We start from the raw sequence: 27,777 nt of genomic DNA on the forward strand, positions 1-27,777 counted from the left end.
GGGGGGGGGGAGAAAGTAGTTCCGGCTGAAGCTCTGTCGTCGCGCCCCATCCGCACGAGAAGTAGTTCCCTCACCCCAACCGTCATCGCACCTCCGCTGGCGGGGGGCGGGGGACACACAGGGGCTGCCGGGAGCCCTCGGGGGTTGTGGAGCTGCCTCACCCGGGGGGCCGGGGCCTAGGCCGGGGGGTGGCGGTCGGCGGGGTGAGGGAGGGCCGCGGGCCGCCGTGTGGGTGTGGGGAGGCGGCGGGGCTGCCTCAGCGCGGTCTCCCTGCAGGGGAGGAGGCCGTGGCCTGCTGCCTCTGCCGCCGCTCCTGGTCAGGAGCCTGCCGGGGAAGACCCGGAAAAGAGCAGCTGCCGGGCTGCCTACCATTTGTATTGAACTAGTGCACGTCTGGATTTAAAACGCTCGTGCTTTCCTTTGACAGCTTCTGTAAATAGCTTTAGCTCGAGCCTAAGAGTTCAGCTGCAGAAGGGACGTAACAAGCTAAAGTTAGATGCTTCCAGTGCATTGTCATCTCAGTCCTTTATGTGCCTTATATTGGCCTGACTTTCATGACACGTGTGAGTAAGATTATGCAGGCATGATAGCTGTAGTAATAAAGTGTACACGCTTTCTGCATTTCACAATCCCTATGTGTTTGTTGCAGTACAAGTTTGTGAAGCGATGTTGCAGTAATTTAATGCTGGTTAACTACCCCGTATACTCAAATTCGGCTTTTGGTTGTCGTTCCCTGAGATGACATTTTAATTGTTAGAATCCTAAGTTATTTCTAACTGTCCTATGAAGTATTTACAGACAATTAGTTTACAACTCAAACAGGATTTTATGCCAAAGAGAGTAGCACTATCAGGAGAATAACTTGTATCTAAATAGCAAAATAATTAACAGGTGTTGTGTTAAATGAGTACTATTGTAAAAGCATTCCAAGACTGCTTTATCTTGTCTGATCGAATTTTAGATGAGAAGTTAATTCTCTTACTACTAGTAGTACTACTATTGCTACTAATAAACTTGTATTTATTCAAGGACATTTCTTTTAATAAAAACATGTTCTGAGGGTAGTTGAACCCAGAACTGTCACAAGTGTGTGGTATGTTTGATACTGCAACTGCTGAACTGACTTCCCATGCATTCCTGTTTATGTGTGCTTCCAAAAATGAGGTTTGGAGCATTTCAACCAGGGCATCCTGAAGTCGGTGGCTGATCATGTAGTTCGTGCTTATTCTTTAAGAGGTTCCAAGTGTTTTCGGTATCTCTGGTAGTGTGACTGACGGTACGATATTGTACGAGAGTGCGTTTTAGTGGTAACTTCAGCAGTGTTGCATTTAGCCACATGAGGGCGATCTTAAAACATTAAAAAAGTGTCTTACCAGAAGCACATCTATTACGGCTTTTTATTTAATGATGAAAAAGCTACCTTGTTTATATGTTTGATAAAGGGAACATTCTAAATTGCTGCAAATAATTTCATTTCCTAGTTACTAGAACATCCTTTTTAATCCAGTTCTGAATTTTGTGTATTTTAGCCAACATAAATGTGTGTAGGCAGTTGTCTTCTTTTGAAGAACTTTATGTAACTTTTTCCAGGAGCATTTGTAAAGCTGGTGTGTGTAAAAAAACCAAACCAAAAACCCCCACCCCACCCACCCCCAACCCCCCAAACAAACATATGCTTTCATTTGCCTTCATTAGTTAAACTTCAGTAGTTCTAAACACAAGTTTCTTTTAAGAAATCTAGTAACAGACTAGATAAATACAATATGTATGGTTATGGTGAGAGTGTGAGAACACGCTTCAAAGAGGAGAGATAAGAGCCTTGTGCCCTTTTCCTGTTGGGGTGGCTGTTTCATCATGTGGCATGAAGCAGGTTCTGGTTTCTGGCAATATCTGAGACAAGTCTGAAGCCAGTCAATGTAACCTGGATACTTAGTCTTCCAGTAACTCAAGTTAACCATCTAAAATTGATTTAGCAAAAGGCAGAACTGTAGCCTGTTATTAGTCTGTTTCTCTGCCTTTGTATTGGAGATAATGATGTCTTTATGTCAAGTATTTGGAGATTTTCAGAGGTACTGTGTTGTGTTGGTGAAATATTATAGTATTTGAATGCTAGAGTAACTGAGCTGCATTAAAGTCCACATTGTGTAGTGCTCTTACTGTGACTTAAAAAAAGCCAAGAAAGTATCTATGATCTGGATTTTAATTTTGTGGCATGCCTGACACATCATGTCTCTTAACAGTGACTCATGATGGATGTCTAAATAGAGAAGTGTAAGAACAGGGCAAGCACACAGTCATATTTGTCAAAAATAGTCTCTTAGGCCTTCTTATGGGCTTGCTGAGCCCTGATCCACTTACTAGTTCTTGATGAACTTTCCTTCCAAGAATTTTTAACACCAAGCAGATGTGTACCCACCTTAGAGTTATATGAAGAACCGTGCTTGCTTTCATTTTCTCTGCTTCTCCCAGTGCAGCAGCAGGGAGAGATCAGCTAAAAGAGCAGACAGTAGTTTCAGAGGGATCATTTGCTGGTCATCTCCTCCATGACACACGTGATTTCATAGTTCTTCATTTTACACTTTGCCTTTTCTCCACTCCTCAGAAATCTTCTTTTTGTTTTCCTTGTCTGACAAAACTTTAACTTTTATAATGGTGTTTTCTTCTACTAAAGCTTCCTTTCACAGCTATATAGCTGTGCTAGATTTTTTTCCTTCCCCTTTCTAAAATATTCTTTGATGATTAACATCAAATATGATGCTTTTAAATAGCTTTCATGCTGCTTTCAAGGATTTAACTGTAATTGGAACCTTTTTAGTCCTTCTTGTGGTTTGTTTTTGTTTTCTTAAAGATGCTTTTTATCTTTATATAGTTCACATTGTTGAAGTTAAACACAAACATCTCAGTCTTTATCACTCTTTTAAAGAATTTTTGCGTACTTATTTCATCACCGTTACAGAGTAACTCTCAAGTAGTGTCGCTTTAAATGGGGCCCTGTGTTTTATTTCTGATAAAGTCAAGAACTGGTTCTCCTCATCTGGTTTCCCTGACTGCTTTCTGGGTGAAGCAGTCATTAATGGTGTCTAAACATTTAATCTTGGCATCCTGTCCTGACCTGAAGTTTAACCAATCTGCATAAGGATAATTGAAGCCTGCAATATATTGTTGTTTGTGTCTTTGTAACCTGTTCATCCCCTTCAGTGTGTCACAGTCACTCCTAACATTGTGGTCAGACTGTTGCTCATGTAGTCCTCACACTGTGCTTTTCTGTATAATGCGAATATTTCATTCCTCAGGGATGCTGTTACTCGTTAAAATAGCCTGTTAATCAGATTTGAACCTAAGCTGCTTCTAACAGATGGCATTGCTTCACAAACAATCCATCCTACTTTCTGTCCTCAATATTTTGATGTGGTAGTGTGCCACTGGCATTACAACAGTATTTTTCAGAAACCTGTTTGAATGCATGTCTGCCAATAATCCGTGACTACAGTTAGACATTTTGATTTTGACACCTTAGTAGGCTTCTTGCATTTTTGTAGTAGTATGTAGATTTATCTTTTTAAAAGCAACTATAAAGAAATGGAAAACAAACCCAACAATTTGTTTCAACTGTTCTTTGTTTCCAGTTAAAATTTTACTAACCTCTGTGTCATCCTTCATTTTAAAATAGTCTTCATGATTTTACCACTGCAAGGTGAATCACCTTGATCTCTGTGGTCCTTTGCACTTGTCACCTACCCTTCAGTCTTGAATTTAAAAACATTTTCATAATATCTTAAATTTGGGGTTGGATGAAGCCCGATGCTTCTCTTTATTTTTTCTCAACTTGTAATGTTCCCTTAGGTATATGCAAAACTATCAGCTTAGTTCTGCTCACAACAACACTGTCATGCATTCATGTCCCAAGCACCTTAACTAGTGCTTTTTTTTTTTCTGCTTTTGTGTTGTCTGTCCTAGTATATTTGTATTGTATAGATTTTTAAATGCAGTTTCTTAATCAGAAACATTTACAAACTTCAGTATAATTTAGTCTTACGTACTGTGTACCTCTCTGTAATGTCTGAGAGCCTCTATAGTTGTAGTTTACCTTGTAAACTAAACTTGTGGCCTTGTTAGAAAGAATGTTTAATGTATGTGATTAGTTTTTCCATAAAACCATATTAAGAGGTATTGATTTTAGTATCATCTTTTAGTTTTTGCAGGAATGCATCCTATACCAACATTGCCATAATTTTCTTCCTTAATGTTAAAATAAAAAATGTTTGTGGTATTTAACTAATGATAATTAAATTGTCCTGATTTTAGTTAGCAGCTAAAAGTGAGAACAGACTTGGTCAGGTGCTCCTTTTCTTTGACTGAACGTATTCTGTATTGTGGGTTTTGTCTCAGTAGCCATTCTATAATGGTGAATTAAAAAATAGTTGCTTACTGTTCAGAATAGTTCAGATGAAGGAATAGCTTTCTATTCTGTCTTGCCTGCTGCTTTTAGTACAGTTAATTTGTTAGTTTTGAACATGGGATTCTTGTGATGCTGCTGTTCTAATGGTAGCAAATAGTGGCAAATTTTATGTACTTTTTTCCTTAATGCTTACTGAGGATAATGCTTTTGATTTGGAGATATGCCATAATCCTGCATACTAATTTCTTGATGAATCAAAATAGAGAAAATAGCAGGAAACAAGTATTGATTTATTTAATTTTTTTACTCTATCAGATGAAGAGAAATAAAGAGTTTATACCAGCATCGTTATTAAAATGATAACTAAAACATTATAAGGTCAAGGGGGAGGTTTAAGGAATAAATCTGTGGCTAAATATAGCCTTCTGAGGTTAAAGTACACGTAATCAAAACTTACATTCGTTTAAAGATCCTTTTTTGTAAGATAGAAAAATGCATCTGACAGTTACTTACATTTTAGTGAAATTATGGAATGGTACTCATTACTCGAAGGTATGAAGAACAAATAATCATAAATTTCACAGTGTTTTAAAAAAAATTTGGATTTCTTTTTTTAAACAGATTAAAGTAGATTTTAAGTAAAAAACCCAACAACAAAAAAAAGTCCCTCCAGTTGAAGCAATAAAAATCAGAGATACATTATAATGTGTTTTTGAAAATTTCATATATTTGAAATAGCATTGAAAACGAAAAATATCTCTAACATGCACCGAGGAATAAGATCTGATGTCTAAGAAAATTTTTTAATGCATTTGACATTAGTATAGGATATCATAGTTCATTGTACCGTATGTGCCAATTCTTTTATGTTCAGTTCAAACCATTTTTTTACTGATAGTTGCTTGTATTAAACACAAATCATTGGCTTTTTTACTTATTGCTTTCATACTAACCGTTATCTCACAATCTTAATACTTCTACCTAAAGAAGCTATCAAGGAAAAGTCTTGTTTATTGTTCTTAGACACTTCGATATTTTACGTGCTTAGCATTTGTCTATGAAGAGTTCTTTAATAAAAACATTAGTTTTATTGGAAGAATTGTGCCCGCTTTTCACTGCACTTGAGATTTGAGCAGAAACCCTTGTATTTTCTCAGTAATTATCACGTTAGCATATTATTATCATGTTTGGTATTGTAATGGAAAATTTAACTCCATTGAATAAAGATGACTTGTAGTTAATAGAATTGTGATCTAATAATTGCAGATTTCAAGATAACAGTGCAGGAGGAGAGCAATGGAAAGAGAGGAAGTCAGGTACTGAAGTAACAAATACCTCTTTTTTTTTATAAGCTTGTTGGACAGCAATGCAGTGCTGTGCTTTGCTGGTAGATGAAAATACAGTCTGTTTCTAATTGCATTATAACATTTGTGTTAGCTATTTGTAGACATTGTTAAGGTGTTAGATATTGGGAGTTTCTATAAGAATAAGTAATTGTTTTAGGAATATTTTAAAATTATTGCTGGATTTTAGGCAGTTATCTCTGAATATAGCCCAGTGCTGAGATGTAGGAGAGATTTAGGTGGGACTGTAGGATTTGCTTTTACTTGGTCCACGAGCAGAGCTGTTTTTATAGGTATAGGCTTGGAGATTTGAGAGTAGCACACCTTAAGGAAGTAAAATTTGTTGGAAAAAGATCAGAAACAACATTGTGGGGGATATCCTGGGGGAGTCCCTGTCACAGGCTGATGGACATGGCTGCTGCTTTCCCACTTGCAGATTCAACCAGCTGCAAAGCTCAGTATGTATCCCAGAGACACGCTCTGCACACACCACACATGAGACACCAACACAGGAGGCACTGCCTTCAACAGCACCTATGTATAGGATTTACATAACATGTAAGTAGAGACAGCCAAGTCCTCCTCTTTGGCTGGTAGAGATTGAAGTTCACTAGTGAAAGCACACACACGGCACTCTCTAGGTGCACAAAGCACGTGCACATTCACAGATCTCCCAGGTACCAGCATGACCCCTCTGTCCATCCGATATGGCACCCACAGCCACGCAGCAGGTTTGGGGAAGATGCAGATGCTTATCCCACCCCTGCCCAGCAGCTGGCACCAGGCATACATGCTATGACCCATGATCCCACTCCAGCTGCTGGTGCTGAGCCCCTTACTTCACTCAGCCCAGTCCCCCCAGTAGCTGCACCTAGGACACACAGTGGTCCCATCTCAGTGGCTGGAGGTGGGAACAGTGAATGGGGGTTGTGGTCAGCTTGTAACACTTGGTCTCTGCTGCTCCTTCCTCCACACACTCTTCCCCTGCTCCAGCGTGGTGTCCCTCCCACAGGAGACAGTCCTTCATGAACTGCTCCAGCATAGGCCCTTCCCATGGGCTGCAGTTCTTCATGAATTGCTCCAATGTGGGTCCTTTCCACAGGGTACAGTCCTTCAGGAATGGACTGCTCCAGCGTGGGTCCCCACCAAGTCCTGCCAGAAAACCTGCTCTTGTCTGGGCTCCCCTCCATGGGCCGTGGCTCCTGCCAGGAGCCTGCTCCTGTGGGGGCTCCTTTCCATGTGTTGTGGCTTCCTTCAGGGCACATCCACTAGCTCCAGTGTGGGGTCCTCCATGGGCTGCAGGTAGATACCTGCTCCACCGTGGACCTCCCTGGGCTTCAGGGGGACAGCCTGCCTCACCTTGGTCTTCCCCTGGGCTGCAGGGGAATCTCTGCTCCGGCGCCTGGAGCACCTCCTCCCCCTCCTTATTCACTGACCTGGGGGTCTGCAGGGCTGTTTCTCTTACATGTTCTCACTCCTCTCTCCTACCTGCCGTGTAACGTTTTTCATCCTTACTTAAATATGTTACCACAAAGACACTACTAACGTTACTGATGGACTCAGCTCTGGGCAGTGTTGGGTCTGTCTTGGAGCCAGCTGGAACTGGCTCTGTCTGACGTGGGAGCAGCTCCTGGTGTCTTCTCATAGAAGCCACCCCTGCAGCCTCCCCTCTGCTAACAAAACCTTGCCATATAAACCAAATATACATAGTCCCACAGATGGCTCCCCAAGTATTCCAAATCTTCCTGTTCCTCTGCCTTTCCCTTTTCTTGCCAGTTAGAAAGTCAAGGTGGACTTCTCCAAAGCTCTGCATGCAGTTTCTCGGTGTCCCATCAATTAGTAACTGGAGACTTTTGGTCCTTGGCATTGTCACTGTTATCTCTTGTCTGCCAGGTTTGTGTCTCTGTATTCTTGTTCATCATGTATCCTATTAACTTATTGACCTCCTTTGCATTGAAAATATTCTTGATCAGATAGCCTTAATGAAGCAGACTCTCACCTTCCACTTACCCTTGTAAATGATAAAAAGACTAAAATCTTATTTAAGTTGCTATTTCTCATCTCATTCTTGGCTCGCTACGTTCTCTTTCATGGCTGTACCCTTGGATGTACAACAGAACAAGAACTTTCATACAGTCGTTTTTAAGAGCTTTCATACAGAGGATGTTAAACACCCAAACTTCTCACCTAATAATTGAATTTGCAACAAGTGCTGCATGCTATGACATGACTTACTGCAGAGTTGGAAGACCTGAGTGGTGAAGAGTGGGCCTAAACATCAAGTGAGGCGATGGAGCGTCAGGGCTGGTGTGTGTTCCTGCTGCACTGCTCCCTGTTAGCCTTTGCTGAGCTGCTGGTGAACTGGAGCAGGGAGTTAAGTGACCCACAAGAAGTTGGAAGTGCAGCCAGGCACTGGAGAAGGAACCGGTGTTGTGGAACTAGAAGGAGGAGAGTAGACCCAAGGACATGATTCTGAGCTGAAGGCATGTGTTTGTATTTCTAATAATTCTATCAGGTTCCCTAAAGGAACCAACACTACCACAAGGCTTTTCTTTGCAAACCTTGATGTGCTTGTAGATGGGAAGATAGAAGCAAAGGGAGTTTAGGATCAAGCATGTGAGGAACCACGTCCGTGGCTAAGTACATGCAGATCCTCTACCTGTTTTGCTGGAGTAGAAAATGGCAACTCAATGGCTTAAATTGTGTCTATACAGGAAGAAGTACTGCTGGAGAAGAGACATAGTCGTTTTCTGTGTGCTGTAACTGGGTGTTAACCCTGGAAATAAAGATATTGCTTCTTATTTAATCTGAGTTAAGAATACCTGAATCTTCTAGCAGGATTCAGTGAGACAGTGTCTGGTAGCCGTATGGTATAATATGCCCAATGAAGACTGTGGTAGCTTTAGATCAGGCCTGTCTAAATTTTGTGAAACCTGGAAGCTATGTTTACCTTTAAGATTTTAAGCTAAGAATGAGTACTGTTGGATTCCAACCAGGCCTGAACAGAGAGGGGCAAAGTTCTTGTAGCTACGAGAAGAAGGGAGGTTGGAAACAGGAGTACAAGTCAACATGAGTAGTTATGTTGAAAGCTTGGAATTGCATAGTAAGGAACAGGGGGAGAGAGATGAGAGAGTCTGGTAAAGAGCATGGTGTAAGAAATGCAGGAGACAGAAAGGGAAAGCTTAAAAATGCGTGATAGGAAGAGGGGAAAAAAAAGAATTGGAAACAAACACTAGTATAACTTAAGAGATAAAGGAGTTACTAAACTGAGAATAAAGATTATATTACATATGCTGAAGATGGGAGGAAATGTTTTAGATTTAATATACTTTATTCTTTTTTTCACTTTCACCATTAGCATTACTAATTGTCTGTAATACAATCACAAATGCCTAATTGTCATTAAAAAAAAAACCCAAAACAAAGAAAAAAACCCAATTAAGACAAAGTCCTAGTCGAAGAATGACATATAAGATTTTAAATTGCACAAAGTTCTTGTTGTTAAGAATTTGATGGTGATGAGGCAGCAAGGTTTGTTTCAGCTCTGTTGTAAGTTTAGAAGGAAATAAGTAGTTATTCATATTCTGAACTTTATTGCTCTGTATTTTAGGAAGGTTGACCAGGTGCAGAAGTATGCGTACTAGCAACTTTGTTATTCCACAGGCCAATAGATATCTGGTGAATTTTTATTTTTGTATTTAACTACAGAGTTCTAGTTCCTTTTAACAGTTGCAGAACTTCAAAGGCTATTATAGAACTTTTTAACTGTTGCCTGCATTGAAAAGAGCGGTGAAAAGTTTTGGATACATTAGAATGATTTATGGCATATAAATACAGGTTTGTTTCCTTGCTCTGTGTTTCTTGTGAAAATAGTTATTTAAAAATAAAACAAAACGGTACCCAACTCCTAGCCTACCTTTTATGCAAAATGAAAGTTTTTGATTAGTTAAAATTAACTCTGGACTAGGTTTTGTCATACAATGATCAAAAGTATATATAACAATAATATATTACCTGATTCCCTTAAATATTGTTAATTTCAGAAATTTTTCTAAGGTACCTGCTTCTTTCCCCCCCTTCTCTCCTCCCCACTCCAACTTTAAAGCAAAAAAGCACAGGTACTGTTTTATGCTTTGTGAAGGGGATTGGGAATAAGGGAACCTGCTTCCAAGTTTGTAACTTGCTATTTGTTTTTAGTAATCCATTTGTTAATCTCCCTTTGCTGTATACATGCTTAATATACAGAAAAAAATTGACAAATTAAGAAATATGCTGAGGTCTTTAGAAGAATTAAAAAAATAAATGGCTTCACTTACATTACAGCTTACTTTTCCATTTAAGAAGGAAATAACTGGTATTATTTATTTCAGTGTACACTTCACACAGTTTATATGAGTGAACTGAAGATAATTAATTAACACAAAGCATGTTTAGTCAACGAAATGTTCCAAATTGGTTTTGGCTGAAATTCCTGTTGTTTGTTTACCTGCATACTTGATTACTGTTCCTTTCTTTCTCTGCATATTTCATTGCTGTCTAATTAATTGCTCTGTTGATTTCCTACATAATTAATTATTCACTAATTAATCATTGATTCCCTGCATAGTTAATTAACTCATTGCTTATTTGATTTTTACACTTCATTGACTATAATTCATTCCTCTGTTGCTACACCACCTAATTAGCAACTGGTTAATCAATTATTGTTTGCTTACTCCTAATCTAGTTGTTTAGGACCCTGATCAGCACGGTTTATCCTCTGCTATCTGACCTCCTTTTCCAGTCATGCTTCCTAAAATAATTTCTTTACTCAGTTTTGTTTCCATCTCACCTCTGAGCAAAGCACATGTATCTTCTGCATATTCTCCTGATGCTTTCTGAACCTTCACTAATACACTGTTCCCTGCCACCTGGTCTGTTCACTTCTGGTTCTGTTCCAGCTTTAGTTCTGTGTGATGGTTTGTGTAGTCAGGCACTTTAAACAACCACAGAGACTTTTGGGGATTCTTCTTGCTCTTCTGCCCATTTCCAAGTCCTCACTGGGAGGAGCAAGAGATAAAGTGGTGCGTGAGTACTGATTACAGCCGTTGAAGGAGGAGACAGGAGACACAAAGCAGTAAGCCTGAACTTTTAGGGAAAACGACTAGCAGATTAGGAAGTAGAAACAGTTGCAAATAAAACCTCAAAACAGAAGTGTCAGCTAAATCATGGAATTTCAATGTTCAGTGTTAGTTAAACCTTTAGGTAAATGCTCATAGGTTTTGTAGTGTGAATCTTAAATGTGCATTTACATTTAGAGAGAACAGGTGTCATCCACTGGGTCAATAACAGGCTTCATTCACTTTTTAAAAAAAAAGAATAATGCTAACTAGAGCAGAAATAGTTCAAAGGAACTGGTTCAAAGGAACATTTCCATTATAAACATACCGCAGTCAAAACAGAAATGTGTTTGTGCTCAAGACAGCAAAATGTCTGAGAAGGAACCCTACCAAGCTCCTAAGAACACGTTGAGTGTACTATACATTTTACATGGCTGCTTCTGTGTATAATATAGAGCATATTTCAAAACAGGAACAGTATTTGAATTGTTTTTCAGAGGTGTTTTAAAAGAGATGAAGGCATACTCTGCCTTTTGGTTTTGAGGTAGTTATTTCTGAAGATGAGGATGCTTTTGTTATAGTTTCAGGTGCAAATAACTGTAAAAGAGAGCCAGCTCTGCTGTTCTTAACATTCAGAACACCTTAAAGATGGATTTTTCTTGAGTGGGGTGAACCGTATAATTAGCGTGTCGTGAAAGGAGGTGAATAATGTTGAATAGGGTTAGTGATCTTTGCTTGGGATTGTTTTGAAAACGGGTCCGAAAATAACAGTTTCCTTGTTTGCTTCCCCCCAGATTCATCCCAAAGTTCACAAAATACCACTTTATTTCTGTACTTATCTGGCTAATCTGTGGTTTGGTTTGTACCTCAAATAACATTGGTTGTTCCAGTTTGATTTCAGTGAGTGTACGTCCCTAATTTTCCTTAGGGAGGTGGAGAGAGAGGAGCAGTTGAAACCAATCTCTGGGCCAGGAGTTTATATATGTAGGTGAAGAACAAGTGTGCTGTTAAAATTGGTTCCTGGTTGTTGTTAGGTTTCATTGGACACTGAAAGGAGCAGGGTCTGTTGAAAAATCAAACCATTAAAAAAAGTGACAGCAATTTTAGAAAGCAAACAAAGTCCTCTGAACTAACTCTATGCCAAAAGTTTGTGAGGTTTTTTTAGCTGGGTTTTTCTGAGTTGTTAACTTTGTATTAACCCTTCTTTATTTTTATTTACTCTCTTGTGGCTTTGCTTTCACATCACACCTCTAGTGCCTGTGAAATAAAACAAACCACAAAGTTTTGTCTAAAAAGTTCTGTAAAATTTCTGTTTAAAGCATTGACCAAGGAAAGTTTTTAATGAAATTCTTCATTTGCTGCTGCTTTGAAGGTTTTTAGTTTGTTGGGGTTTTTTTTGAGTCAACAGGAATTTTTCATACAACTTGTATGTCAAAGCGTATGGAATACTAAATGTTTTCATTAATGTTGAATGTTGCCTCTGAGGCTGACATGATGTGTTTTGTTTTGAGAGAAAAACTTGTTTTCCCCTGCTTAAATTTTCCTCCTATTCCTGCCCATTTTTCTCTATGTAGATGGGTCAAGATGAGGCCTGATATTTTTTTCATATATTAGGATAAAAGAAGAAAAAACTGTGTGTTTGTACAGCTCTGAAGTGAATGGCCAGAAGGAGAAAGGAAGGTGATGTGATTGCATAGCTGTGACCGTCATATGATGCAACATTTTGTGGTCTACTGTGCTGCAGATGTTTTGACCTTCCTCCCCACTCTTTCATTAGTGGCAGAGCCACATCTAAGGATAATGACCCCCGAAATTATGCTCTTAACATTTTTAACTCACAGTGTATGCTCATGGTAACATGCTAAGGCAAAAGTGACACATCAAAGCATACAATTTTATAAAATATATTTATTTTCTAACAAATGTTACTGTGGTGAAGGAAAAGTTTCCTTTTATCTTTTATGGTATTTAATTCTTCCTTCCTTCTTTTGTTTCCAGCACTTAACACAGGTAATTAGAGAATTAGGCTTGTTTAGGTGAGGTAAGTAGAAAGGTTAAGCACATGTAGGAAAGAACAGTGAGGTCTGTGAACATAAATTAGGATTTGGAGCCCAGCTGTATTTCAGAGCTGCTTTCTAAAGGATAAAATGTTTTGCATTTATACCAATGTGATACACAACAAACCTGGACAATGACTTAATGTCTTATATAATTCTGTTGTATGTTTGAAAAAATATGAAATTGTAATGTTGTCTGAGGCTGGAAGGGAAAAAAAAAGTCTTTATCCTGCTTCCTTTTGGATCTTGTTAGAAAATTTCTAAGATTTGAGCCAGAAGAAATTTTTTGCCCTGTGAGGATCTGGGTAGGAGTTTAACCATTTCTTAAATTAATTCATTTGGGGATTTATTATGAATGTCTTAATTTAACAGTGTAACATTCTTTGTTTCAACTCATTACTGTCTATTAAGTGTCTTAAGTTAACTGATAGTTACTGGGTTAGCTGAACCAAAATCTCAATAATTAGTGGTAATAAAAATAAACTATTTTGGAAATACTGACTCCTTGTTTTTAAACTTATTTTTCAGGGATCAATTCCATCTTCATGTGTAAGCTTTGTAACTTATTTTCACCAAATCAATCTGAACTATTGTCTCATGTCTCTGAGAAGCATACAGAAGAAGGGACCAACGTGGATGACATCATTATTCCGCTCCAACCTCTAACAGTACCCACAAACATAAACAAAGATGGAGAAGGTACATTCATAAATTGAGAGGAATGTAATTTTCAAAGTAATTTAGTTTTTTAATAAAACCTGTGGTGTGATGATTCTGCATTGTGTATAGAACAATTTACATAGCTTGTTTTCATAATGGTCACTGTACAACTGCAACCCTGAATTTCATTCAGTGCAGAATAGACCAGAAGACAGATGTGGATGAACTCAGCATGTGATAGAGGATGATGACATTGGTCCGTTAATTTTAAATGTCAAGTATAGAAAGGTCTGATTCCTACAGCTTTAAATTGAGCTATGTAACAGCAGTGGGAAGATTGTGTAATAGCAGTGGAAAGCAACCAGGATACAATGGATGGGGGTGTGTCTTGAGGCTTAGGAATGGTGGTGTGCTTTTTGAGTTGTCTAACTTCTTTGTTGTGATTCAGATAATACTAATAGTTCTATTCCAAAAAGGAAATAATTTGTAACTGTGCTTTGATATTGGCACTGGTAAATAAAACAGTCTGGTAGTCAAAGGTTGAATTAGTTATACAGAAAAATTTTACTCTGCAGTGGAAGAAGTGACATTCATTCCATTTTTAACTGATTATAATTGGAATCCCTGGTAATATTAGCAATGGGTTGAAAGTAATTCAGACTTCATAATTGTATCTTCTTTTAGACCCTTACTGAGCAATGGATTTATATGGTTGGCAAACCTCTTACTTAAGACAACTACTAGGATTTTCCAGTCATTATGATTTCTGGATTTTAAAAACTATGTGCTTATGAATAAAAAACACTCTAATATCATACTTACAGGATTTTTTTTTTATCATTAACATATGCATGTGATATTTCTTCATTTATTTACCAGCAGTAATTCAGCAGCTATGTTAACTTCATCACCATAAGAAGATATTTCTAATAATGATCATATAGTATTCAAGTGTAACTGCTATCTCCTCAGATAGTTGGTGAGGAAAAATTGCACCAGATTATTATTTCACACAATGCCTAAAATTAACAGTGCATCAGAAGAAGATGAATAAATATCAGATCTACATCACGTTTCAAAATGCCATTCTAATTTTATTTGCATTGTACAGAATGAATTTCTCAGGCATGCAGCATGCATCTGCCTTTCTTAAATCTTTGTTTCCTGTTATCCCTTCACTAAATTGTATTTCTGAGCACAGTGACATTAGTACTTTGTAACATATTTGTATTCTTTTTAGTAAAAAGGCTCTTCCGTAAACTTCTTTTTGCATTTGTGTCAGGGATTGTCTGCACTTTCTGTATTGTATGTTGTTAAGCATGCATTGTACATTTATGAGGATAGTATGTAATTACTGTTATGATGTGAAGCAACAGAAATTAGACATACGCAGCTTTTAAGAAAACAACTTTGCAAATCTAATTATGTAAAATATAACATTCATATGCTAAGTTACATATTCATAAGTTACCTTTTTCATTATTCTTGGTGAGTACTTTTCATCATCTGATATGATCATATGGTGCCACCTTTTTCAGATTATGTAGCCCAACTCTTTGCCATCTGCTGTCAGTAAGAATGTCAAGGTAAATTACTTTCACCTAGATTTCAACTTATATTCTAGACATACTTTAGTATTTCTTCTTTCCCATCACACAGGTTGATCGGAAAAGAGGGTAGTCTGTTCTGAAGTCCTATTCAGTTATTTTCTGTGTTCTGTTTAAACTGTGTTCACAGTTGAATAGAGGAATTTGGAGAGTTTTCTTTCAAGGCATCATTTTTTTCCCTCCTGTTATGGAATTTGCAGCAGACAAAACTTTAAAAAGTTTATAATATACAATTTTTTTCTCAGTGGACCCTTCTTTATAGTAATTCACTAAAAGGAGAAGTCACTGATGAATGACAGTCTTAGAAATTACAACTTCCTTTTAGTACTCATTGAGTGAGAGATGAACATCTTTTTGTCCTTTGAAAGCATAGTTTCTCTTCCAAGTATTGGTAAACGCTGTAGCTGCTCCAGAATTGGTATAGATGAGTGAACGCTGAGTTGTTAATGGAGCTCTTTGTTCTGCCTGAGTAATAAATTAATGATTTTGTAAGTACTGTGAACAAGTAAAATGCTAGGCAAGTAGTATATGTTTATTATTCTAATGTTATTTTATTGGCAGTGCTTTCTGCTGAATTTTATTTAGTCACGCCACTTTCCCATAGTTAGGTCATGATCTATTTAGAGTTGATTTGTCCTAACCATTTTGGTAGGATGTTGTTAGAATTTTTTTATTAAGTGGAACCAAGGGTACCAGGCAGATGTTGCTGTTATACAAATTATGCATAGATCACATTTTGTTCTCTCTTATAACCCAGAAGACATATTTCATACTTCCCCCATCTGTGCTGTGCAAAACCAAACAAACATACCTCCCTCTCCCCCTCCCTCTCCCCCTCCCTCTCCCCCTCCCTCTCCCCCTCCCTCTTCCTCTCCCCCCAAACCAACACTAAAAGTATGAAATTTTGAGGAGAATAATTTTATTTTTCATTTTTGCACAATTCTCAAGATTTGGAAATATTTTGGTGTAAAAAAAACTTTAAGGGGCTCCTTTGCCGTTGCTGCCATAAGCTGAAATATGCACAAGATTTAAGTTTGCTTGTTTTTTTCTGAGCATTAAAAACAGAGTACTTGGCAAAATTTTTGTATGTCCCAGTCCTTTGTCTGTCTCTGATATTACAAAGATGATGGCTGACAGGTGCTTCATACCTGCTCTATTTCACTTGCCACATTTTAATGCACATTGAACTCCAGGGTTTTTTTGCAATTACAATGACCATGTCAAGCTCTTTTACCTTTTAATTCTCTAAGCTGGATTTCACTGCATGTAACTGAAGGTTCTTAAACTGGGATCTTAGTCACCCTGGGATCCAGAGATGATTCAGGCCTTGTGTGATCTGAACTGCACTCTGAAGAGCAGTTAGTTTCTCTGTTCCTTCAATATAGAAGACAAACTAATTTGAGAGCTCAAGTGTCTAACGTTAGATAAAATGAATCCTAAAAGTCTGGAAGAAGCCTAACTCTGTCCTGTTTCTCCATGCACCATCAGGCAAGCTCTTTTCAATGCATGCTAGTTTTTCCTTCTATGCAGAGTAGATATGATACTTCACCAGATGTCTGCTCAGACTCAAAAAAATCATTTCAGTGCTACCATGGTTTGCTGCTTGTGTACTGACAGTTTCTTGCAGCAGAGCGAGTTCAAAGTAACTAACTAAAATCTGTACAGTAACAATTGGATAGTTCCTCAAGCACACAGTATAAAGAAGTAAAAAACCAAGCAAGCAACCCTCGAGATTGACAAGAAAAATAGAGACTGATAGAGACCGATTCTTTTCACTGTATTAAACTATTAGATAGAAGTAAGTTATAGCTAGGATGAAATCTAAAATAACTTAATTACTATCCAGAAGTTTCCACCCTTCCCTCTGAGTATCTGCTTTTGTTGACTTAAAGTTTTCTTGGGATCTAATTGGTTTGGTCAATGAAGTCAACAGTTACATCTGTGAGCGGGTGATAGCAAGTTGGCTTTTGAATTAACTACAGCAGTGATGAGAGAAATCTTAAGCAGGAAATACGAGTGTGAAGTTTTTTATGTTGTCATGCATTTCTATGTTCACTACATCTCATTGATTTTATCAATGTTTCCTCTACAGAAATATGGAAATGTAAAGTTATGTATTAAGAATTGTGGATGAGTTCTGATTTTAATTATTTGAAATACTCATTAAGGAAACATTTTTTGCATGACTTTTGGAATTTATTTGTTGCCAACGTTTTTTTATACCAACTTTTGGCTAGAAAGTGCTAACAATGAAGAACCAGAGGAAAAATAGAGAGTAATTGTTCAATTTATTAAAAGGACAATGAGTTTTTGGATTTAAAAGAGAAATGTTTTTCTCTGAATACATCTCAATACTTAAGCAATTTCTTCGAGAGTGATTTAAATTAAAAAGGTTTTTTGTAGAGTGTCAGAACACAGCAGAGCAACTTTGTAGAATATGCATGCTGATACAGTTATAGAACAATCTAAAGGAGTGCTTCCAGTCTAATTTCTGTAAAACTGTGGCACTTTGATATCTGCCGATCTCAGTAACACAAATGTTATTGCTTTGCAGAAATGCCAACAAATACCACTGCTTAAAAATAAGTTTGTGTGAAGCTAACCTTTTTTTAAGCTTTAGGGATAGAGGCTTTCAGACTTCATTTAATATTCCTATTTTTCAAAGATTAGATGGATATTAGCTAATTAGCTGTGGAATTTAATTATAACTTCTTTTAACTTTAACTTTCTTTTCTAGAGCTTCTTGTAGTGAAGAGGAGAAGGGGCAGACCAAAAGGGTCTACTAAGAAGTTTTGTGTGGATGAAGATGCGGCAGAAAATAACCCTGTTCAAAGTGAAGAAACTCTGCCTGGGACAGAAGAAGGACTGGAACTGTCTGAAGTCTCACCAGGCAGCTTGGAATGTAGGAAATGCAATCGGAAGTTCTCCAACACACGTCAGCTAAGGAAACATATCTGCATTATTGTTTTAAATGAAGGAGAGGAAGAAGGAGATGGAGGTAAGAAAACATCCAACAAAAATATCTGAAGCATGTTGTGAAACAGTATGTTTCCATCCTGTGACCTGATTGGTAACAACTTGTAATCCCCAGTGTTAATTTTAAGTGGAATGGAATTATCTGTTTCTTTTAACACAAAAAGCATGTTGAAGCAAAACTGAGAAGAAAGACAAGGTATTTTAATTTTTTTCAAAAAGGTCAAAATGTTTATTGCACTAATAATTATCTTAAACTCCCTGAAATGCTTCTTTTGCGTAAGCAACTGTTTTGTTTTTCACAAAGAGGATTACAGTTTTCCAGTGAAAAGTGGTATGAGCCACATAGGTAAGTATCACACATAGGGTAGGATGGATGATCCTGTATAGGTGTTTCTGTCCTGTGACTTGGGAAACATGGATTCTGTCCTGTTCTTTTGATAGATTTAAAGACTGCTTTTCAGGATATCGCGGGGGGGGTGGTTAAAAATGAGAAAGAGAGGTTCGGATCGCTTGAAGAATCGCCTCCAATTGTATTAGCAATAGAAAAATGATTTAATAGAAATTTGTATAAAAGTGCGACTTCACAGAATTCATTGACAAGGTTCACTCTATTACTTAGTACATGGATGAAATGCACACAGGAAAATTAAATCAGAATCAAACTAAACTTATGTATATAAGAACTGAAAACATAATAGGGTAAAAGGAAATGTGGGAAAGGGTAAGGGAGACCCTCCTGTTGAGTCACGAGGTTCAGAGAAGACCCCCTTGCTTTCTAAACTCCTGTTGGAGTCTAGGTGCGGCTGGATCGACTCCTAGTCCCAGACTTGGACAACGGTTTGTATGTAAAGGGGTTATAAGTATAATAGAAGCCTAAAATTCATTCACAGTTGCATAAAAATAATGACAGTAATTTAAGTATAAATTTGAAAGAATTATCTTATACTTGCTATAACATACTTAATAGCTTATACTTGCTGTAACTTACTTACTATAGACTATGCAGGTTAGTATACATGCATGCATAAAGACACTAAGAGAAATACGTATAAGAGAACAAAAGAGAGTAAAAGAGAGAGAAAAAAAGGTATACCTGCCAAAAATTCCCCTCGAGGTCAGTGAAAATATTCACATTGAATGCTTCGGCATTTGTCTCAATGGGCGAAGGGTCGAGCCTCAAGGAGCAAAGAGAATCAGCCCAGGTCGTGTCGGCTTTCGGCGACAGACCTGTGATTTTCACAAACCGGAAAGTTTGTGAGCTCTGAGAGGCGTCCTGCTCAGAAGGAAATGCTGGTCACAGCCTGCTGCGGTCCAGGAGAGCTCAAAGGGCCTCGCTCAGTAGCACTGTTTATAGGTTTGGGCGATGATTGACTTTCGTCACTAACAAATTGCCAGAATCCCAGCTGCACTGGAAAATTCCGAGACTGTTGGAGAATAACTCAAAACATAGATACAGGATGCTCCAAGGTTGTCAGGGGAGGATTGTAATGTCTCAAGGTTGTTATGAGAAAGAACTGGCTGCAGGTTGTTAAGAGGACAGGCTATCTCTATTCCCATCCCCCGCCTTTGCCGGGCAGCAGGAGTCCTTGAGACGCACAGCATATCTCCCTGTCTTAGCTGTGTAAGAGTTCCTGGCACAGTCAAGGGTCGCTTAACTGCCTTACTCATTGCACTTATGCCTAGTGAGCCTTCCTGAGTTCATAAATCAGCCTGGAGAGGGGGAAAGAAATGCACCACCATCGCACAGGATGGCTTGTTCTACTCTTTAAAAAATAATGCCAAACTCACCTCTTCTATTTTACAAAACTTTTACGTGAATGACTGTCTTTGGAGTATGAAAGTTCATTGTTTAAATTTAGCTTTAAGACTGATTTGAATATATTCAGCCTCTCAAAGTTTTAGAATAGAACAGAACAGAGTAGAGTATTTTCACTTGGAAGGGACCTACAAGGATCATCTAGTCCAACTGCCTGACCACTTCAGGGCTGAACAAAAGTTAAAGCATGTTGTTAAGGGCATTGTCCAAATGCCTCTTAAACACTGACAGGCTTGGGGCATTGATCACCCCTCTGGGAAGCCTGTTTAAAAAGACAACAGTGAATATTCATTATGGTGTGGAGTGGAGTGGAATGGAATGGTGGAAGGGACCTAAGATGATCATCTAGTCCTACTGCCTATTTAACTTTGCTCAGAGGTGAATGTCATGTGCATACAAAGTAATCCATTTGTCCAAATTATCTAACTTTATGTGAGTTTTGGGCAGATGAAACTTTTTTTTTTTTAATTCTCTGGCAAAAGCAAACCAATCAAGCAAAGTAAGTCATTCTTGAGCAGCAAATAACAAGGGCTTCCAGTTGTGATGACTAGTGCAGCTAGAACATCTCCAGCCCAGAAATTCCTACCTTGACTGCCAACTGTGAAGGTATTTGGGGGCTGTTTTTATTCTGAAGGGGTAATTCTTCCTTGGAATACATCTGGGAAATTCAGTCTTCAGCCATCTACTGACTACTGTCCCATCCCAGGAATACTTTTCACTTCTGGCTTTACCACATGAACTGCTTTGTGACAACTTTTCAGTTTTTCAATACGTAGATGAAAGTAGCATGTGTATTATTATTATTATTATCCTTTCAGAAAATGTGATGACATTGAGTAGCTCAAAACTTTCTGAGGAGTGGACAAGAACAATATGGTCTATGCCTAGGATTGTTTGTCATACTTGCATTGCTTTACCAGCTCGGAAAACACGGTCTTTAAAATTTGAGCTCTTGGAGTTGAATTGTTATCGGATTCAATTTTCATTATGAAGAAAGTTTTGAGGATGATGGGTGAACCTTCTAAATGTGAACGAAGAAAGACTAACATTGAAAAGGCAAGCAAAGAAGGAAATTAGAAATATTTTTTTATCTGTTCATGTAATTTAATGAGGACCTTTTCATAGTTTAAAAATTAAAAAAAAAATACTTATCAAAATGCACCAAGATTCTTAGTTGTCAAAGTTGTTGACAGAGTCCCTGAACTAGAGGTTTCACCTATATCATTGGCAACTGAAAGCTGTTAAACTCATTAATTTATCTAAGTGGGTTACAAAGCTGTCTGCTTTTCTAGTTTTCAGTATGTTCTGTGTTAATGATTTTAAGAGTGTGACTACATAGTCTGTGAAATAGTGGTACTTCTGCTTGTTTCTTAAACTTGATGCTGCTCCTTTCATTGGGTGCCATCTTACTTTATAACTCTGGAAAGTGGGCAACAATAATTCTGTATAACCTCTTGCATAAGGTTCATAATTTAGAAATCCACGTATTTGCATTTAGATTATTCTTATCCTGAGTCTTAAGTAACAGACTAACTGGACTATATATGGAAATTGCTTATGCATCTGGTCAGTCTTATTCTTCTCAGCAACTCTGCTGTAACTGTTCTGAGATGGAGGACCAGAACTACAAGTGGTGTTCAAAACACAAGAGCATCCCTGGTTTATACCATGATTTTTTTTCCCCCTGTTTGTATTGGGTCTGTGTGGCAAGGTTTTGGTAGTGGGGGGAGTACAGGGGTGGCTTCTGTGAGAAGCTGCTGGAAGCTTCCCCCATGTCCGATAGAGCCAATGCCAGCCCGCTCCAAGACGGACCCACCGCTGGCCAAGGCCAAGCCCAAGCCCATCAGTGACAGTGGTATTGCCTCTGGGGTAATATATATAAGAAGGGAAAAAGTTACTGTGCAACAGCAATTGCAGCTGGAGAGAGGAGTGAGAATATGTGAGAGAAACAGCCCTGCAGACCCCCAGGTCAGTGCAGAAGGAGGGGGAGGAGGTGCTCCAGGCGCCGGAGCAGAGATTCCCCTGCAGCCCGTGGGGAAGACCAAGGTGAGGCAGGCTGTCCCCCTGCAGCCCAGGGAGGTCCACGGTGGAGCAGATCTCCACCTGCAGCCTGTGGAGGACCCCACGCTGGAGCAGGTGGATACCTGAAGGACGCTGTGACCCCATGGGAAGTCCGCACTGGAGCAGGCTCCTGGCAGGACCTGTGACCCCGTGGAGAGAGGAGCCCACGATGGAACAGGTTTTCTGGCAGGACTTGTGACCCCACGGGGGACCCATGCTGGAGCAGTCTGTGCCTGAAGGACTGCAGCCCATGGAAGGGACCCATGCTGGAGCAGTTCGTGAAGAACTGCAGCCTGTGGAAAGGCCTCACGTTGGAGAATTTCATGGAGGACTGTCTCCCATGGGAGGGACCCCACAGTGGAGCAGGGGAAGAGTGTGAGAAGTCTTCCCCCTGAGGAGGAAGGAGCAGCAGAGACAACGTGTGATGAACCTGACCCCAACCCCTATTCCCTGTCCCCCTGTGCCACTCGGGGGAGGAGGTAGAGAAAATCGGGAGTGGAGTTAAACCCGGGAAGGGGTGGTAGGAAGATGTTTTAAGATTTGGCTTTATTTCTCATTACCCTACTGTGGTTTGATTGGCAATAAATTAAGTTAATTTTCCCCAAGTCAAGTCTGTTTTGCCCATGACAGTAATTGGTGAGTGATCTCTCCCTGTGCTTATCTCGACCCATGAGCCTTTTGTTATATTTTCTCTCCCCTGTCTAGCTGAGGGAGGGAGTGATAGAGCGGCTGCGTGGTGCTTAGTTGCTGGCTGGGGTTAAACCATGACACATACACAGATAGTGGTGTAGCTGTCTCAGCAGATTATACTGCAAGTATTACACCAGGTATTTATTTTGTGTGTGTGTTTTTGTGTGTATATAATGTCCAACAAATAGTTCAGTTACTTGAGCAGAATATGGTTGATACCAACATTTTCTAGTGTAAACTATCCCTGAGACAAAAACTTCTTGAAATCACACTTATTTTGGTGTATACGAGAAAAGGAGTACTTAAACTTCTAATTTGATGAGATTTCTCTGTTGCTGAAGTTCTTAGAGCTAGATGGAGAATCTTATTGAGGGTCTTTGAACCTTCCAGAGTTACAATATCTTCTCTAGCACTTCAGACACACTCCTTCGGAGTAGATGGCTAAAAATCATAAGGAGCTTGGACTGCAAGTTCTTCTCCCTTAGTCTTTGACCTCATACCTAATACATATGGGTTATTTTTTTCCCCCTTTTTATCCATGTCTTTCCAACTTGAAATTACTTTAATCTGTTTTTCTGATGCTTCTGGGATTTTTCTGTAGTGTTTTTTTACTACTTTCTCATGTTTTTCATTTCTTGCAAAGTTTGGCACTGTATGGACATCTGATTAATAATCAAGTATATTTTCACTTTGTGCAGGGTCTGGCTGGGATGGCATTGATTTTTTTTGTAGCAGCTCGTATGATGTGGTGTTTTAGATCTGTGACCAAAATAATATTGATAACACACTAATGTTTTAGCTATTGCTAAAATATGCTAAATATATAAATGTTAAGAATATGCATACTGATATTCTGTGTGATATTCTTTATTGAGAGAAACACAATATATGTTTTGAGCTGAAGTTGAAATATTAGGAAAGGTTTTGAAGTAATAAAATGTTTTGCTGTCTTTTATAGATCCACAAGGGAAGTGTTTGAAATTACATGACATTTGAAATTACAATGAATAAATCTCTATGAAGCTGCAGTATGTGTTGGTCAGAGGAATAACTGGATGTAATAGGCCTCTGCTGTTCTTTGCTTCTGTGGTTAGTGATCCACATTGACCTCAGAGATCAGTGTCTCACTGATAGTTCTCCCACTCTTTCAGGAGTCACCAAGCCTTTCTGGTCACTGACATCTTCTGTGCATCTAATTTAATCCTTTGATGGGTAAAGATTGCCTTCACCTTGTGGGTCCATTCACTAAAACAGAAAGAAAAAAGTGTTAATTTTTTGCACAGAATTAAAAAAAATGTCCATTGTGCTTAGAAATCCCCCATGTACATGCTTTTTTTTTTTTAATAGAGAGCTTACTTGCCTAAGAAAGTTGCTGTGATTTAAGCAGAGCTGCGAATACACCTATTTCTGTTTTTATTTGGTTAAACCAAATTGACAGTTTCAGCTAATGATTTGGATCTGGCTGGCTGATGGTACTGCCATCCATTCTTTTTCTCTAAAGACAAAACTAGAAGAGTTGAGATTCTTCCTGAACTGCCATGTGTTTTCACTGTGTCTGCTCCCAGCCAGAAAATAGAGCTGCTTTAGCCTCCACCACTGGGATGGGATGGGTTTGGGGATTTTGGCTGTTGCTGGATTGGATCAGTTCCCCAGCAGCCACCTCTAAACTCACTTGTTTTGAGAGATAGACAACAGATAATTATTTTAACCACCATCCCTCTCCCACACTGCAGCATACCTGAATCTCTGGCAGATAATAAGAGAGGACATTGGATGACCGGGGAATGGGATTTTGGTGGAAGACAGATTACAGCAGTGAACAGAGTCTCTTCCCTGGAGTGAACTGTTCATTCCTACTGAATTAAGAGCCTGCATAATTCTCAAAGATGGCACTTTTGGCCTTAGTTTAAAATGTTTTTGCCATCAGCTGAATTCTAATTTAAATGAATTCTTTCTACAAGTAGTATGTCAGTCTCTGCAGGAGAAGCGATTGCACGAGTTCATTTTGCATGGCCAGTTTACTTCTTTTTTTCAAGCTGCTCTCTTGCCACTATGAAATACCAGCATCTTTTAGGGGATAAAAAATAGTAATTTGAATGAAGAGTAGTTTAAAAACATGCCAATTAGGGATGTGTGGCTGAATCTGCAAAATGTTGTACATCCAATTATGAATGCAGAGAGCAGTACCTTCAATTAATGACTCAAATAGAATCATGGGACAGATGAACAATCTAGTTCGACGGGACTCTGAAAGCAGTGATTCATTCAGAGTGGACAGTAGCTTTACTTGTCAACACAGACACCACCATTTCTTAAACGTGTTAGAAGGCACAGGCACAGCGTTGTATTTCTTGCACAAACAGAGGCAGGCATTTAAAATGCCTGTTGCTAGATAGAGGAGGTCAGTTTATTTGTCTGGTGAGTTGAAGTGCCAGCTGACAAAGTGCTAAGCTGACTGCTTAGCAAGGGGGATGCAAAGTGAGGCAGTTTGTCTAAATAAATCTGTTTAGGAGCAAGCAAAGACCCTTTCCGCTTGGAGAAACTTTGTATAGCTATTCTAAGTTGCATATACTCCACTTTCTCATAAATCATCTTAAAATCACTTATGAATGTTCCTGTATAATACAAGAATTGTAGTATACAGGGGAATTGTCCTAGTTGTGAGAGACAAAGCACTTATTTTGACACTCACAATGCTAACACTTAAGTAAGACAACTGAATTACTGATGAGATGTTCCCATATTATGGAAAGGCTGTTTGAGCCCTGTGGTCAAAGCTGAAGCTCTTCTTTTTCATTAAAACATGCTTTTGTCTCCCTCTTAATCCTTTCCTAAAGCATACCTTCTAGTTCAGGGTTTTTTTGTGTAAAGAGAGTTCAGGAAGAAAGAAGCTGTCATTGAGAGTTAAATTTTTTTTTTGGTTTGGTGATTTGATGGGGAGCATTGGTTTGGGTTTTTTTGTAAAGTCTTTTTCAGGTTACACACAGACTATGATATAGTTATGTTTGTAGCAAAAAGTATTGACAATGTGTGAAGCCTCAGCTCCTTATCAACAGATGGTTTCTGGAAGATGCTTGTTCCTCTGAGAAAGGGGAAGAATGGGGTTACTGCTATCAACATGCATCAGATTAGTGAATAAATTCTAATGTTTAAATATCAGAACTTGACTTGACCACTCTCTAGAGAGGAGACTTTTTTTTTTCTCGTGTTATTATGTGAGTTTTGAGAATGTTCATACAAATATTCAGCACCAGTTGAAGATATATGATCAGCATATCAGTTGAATTTTCTTGCTTGCCTGTTTTTGGCCAATATAAGTGTGGGCTTTTTGTGTGTTAACGGAATTTGCATGACACTCAGTACTTTCCTCACATCTTTGCAGGTACTGTATGTAGTCCTCCTGTTAGCTGCTGGATGTTCTCAGCTCATATTGGGAAGATGGAAGTTGAGATTCAGTCCTTTGTTTGAAGGACTTACCAGCTTTGGGTTTCTTAAGAAAATATTTTCACATGGTCACAATCTTCATATTTAGTGCTTGGCATCTGTGTACAAGGTTTCTATGAATATGAAATAGCAACATTTTAATGAAATATTTTTATGTTGCAATTCTGTATGTTTTTTTAAAATCTTTTTTAATAGCATTTTTGGAGTTCTGTTTTGAAAGCAGGGAGTCACAGTCAGCTATATTTATTGTAACACGTCTGTTCTTTTCCACAGCTTTTACCCTTAGTCAAACTGAAGGAACTAGCAAACTGATCTGCCTGATAGAGGCACATTAGGAAAGAAAAACAGCATGAAACATATGTTAGCTTGTTACTGTGGTAATAGTTATTCATTAGTGTGGGTCACTAACAAACTCCAGTCTGTGGTTCATCCTTTTTTTCCTTTTCTATTTTTTTAGTAGAATTCCAATATTCAAAAGTTAATAGAGTTACAGGTTAACATGAAAAGGCCGTAAAATGTTTTTGTGGTTTGGTTTCAACCACTTTATTTCATCATTAAACTGACTAACTCTTACTTTGTAATGGTTAGGAAGGAGGATTTAGGAGTAGGGTTCTTGGATTCTATTCATGTGCCTGCTAGGAATTAATTATGTGATCCCAAGCAAAATGGAGAAAATGCTGTTGTCCTCCTCAGAGCTTTCCTTTCAATCTGTGGTTCTGGATTTTTTTTAGCTAAAACATGCAAAAAATGAGAGTTTTGTCCAGAGGTACATCAAATCTCCCCCCCCGCCCCCCCCCAATCACTAACTCTTAGTGTCCACTGAACAAAAGCAGAGTAATTAACCCAATTAATTTTTGTATTTGTTGTTTAACAGTATGTGAAGTGCCTCAGGGGAACACAATTTAATAAGCAGCTTACATTTTTTGTGTATTCTGATTCTTTTTGAGAAGACTTGCTTCTGTTGGTGGCCTGATCCTGCTGTGAAATTTGTGACTACTCATTTTATTGTTGATAATAAACTAACAGAGGCTGTTTCATGAAGGACATGTGGAAAAATGTGTTTGTTTCCTCCCACCCCTGTTCATCACACCAAAAGAAAACACTGCACAGTTTCTGGTTGAAGGGGATATTTCTTTATATTCAAATATCCCTTTGCAGTATTCCAGAGAAATGGTGTTAGAATTACGTGATTTCAATATCACTAATTCACAACTATACTAAGGAGTTAAATTGGGACATAATGAGACCCTTTATATCTATAAAGCAGCAATATTTTCCAAAATCATAGAAATCTACAGAGAAAAAGGTAGTTGAGAAGAGGCACATGTCAAGGAATTTATCTGATGAAATTGGAGAAATCATTAGCAGGCTCTGAAAAGCAGGGGGCTCTCAAGACAGAGCATAATTTTCTATAATCTAGAAACTGGAAGCTGGGGCAAAAACATTGCTAACATGACACCACAGAAAGATGACTTGCTTAACTGTGTTTAAACTCAGTTTGCTGTGTAGTTGTTGCTTGTTCTAGGTATTGTAAAAATGAATTTCAGATTTACAGATTAGCATCAAGTCATTAACAGTTGTAAGTATACACATTTCTGCCTCAGTATGTCTGAGAAATCTAAACT

At 38.5% G+C, this 27,777-nt stretch overlaps 1 protein-coding gene across 3 annotated transcripts in view; it reads left to right on the forward strand.

The window, feature by feature from the left end:
• The window catches only part of ZFAT (zinc finger and AT hook domain containing), a 101,411-nt gene that overhangs the window by 329 nt on the left and 73,305 nt on the right, over positions 1-27,777 (forward strand). For all 3 annotated transcript variants that reach the window (XM_010576898.1, XM_010576899.1, XM_010576900.1), the window contains exons 2-3: positions 13,427-13,597; positions 17,903-18,163. In XM_010576898.1, the coding sequence (XP_010575200.1) occupies positions 13,427-13,597; positions 17,903-18,163 (432 nt within the window). The remainder of the gene's footprint in view (positions 1-13,426; positions 13,598-17,902; positions 18,164-27,777) is intronic.

Source organism: Haliaeetus leucocephalus, unplaced genomic scaffold (assembly GCF_000737465.1).
Source record: "Haliaeetus leucocephalus isolate CR32 unplaced genomic scaffold, Haliaeetus_leucocephalus-4.0 Scaffold555, whole genome shotgun sequence".
Classification (NCBI taxonomy): Eukaryota; Metazoa; Chordata; class Aves; order Accipitriformes; family Accipitridae; genus Haliaeetus; species Haliaeetus leucocephalus.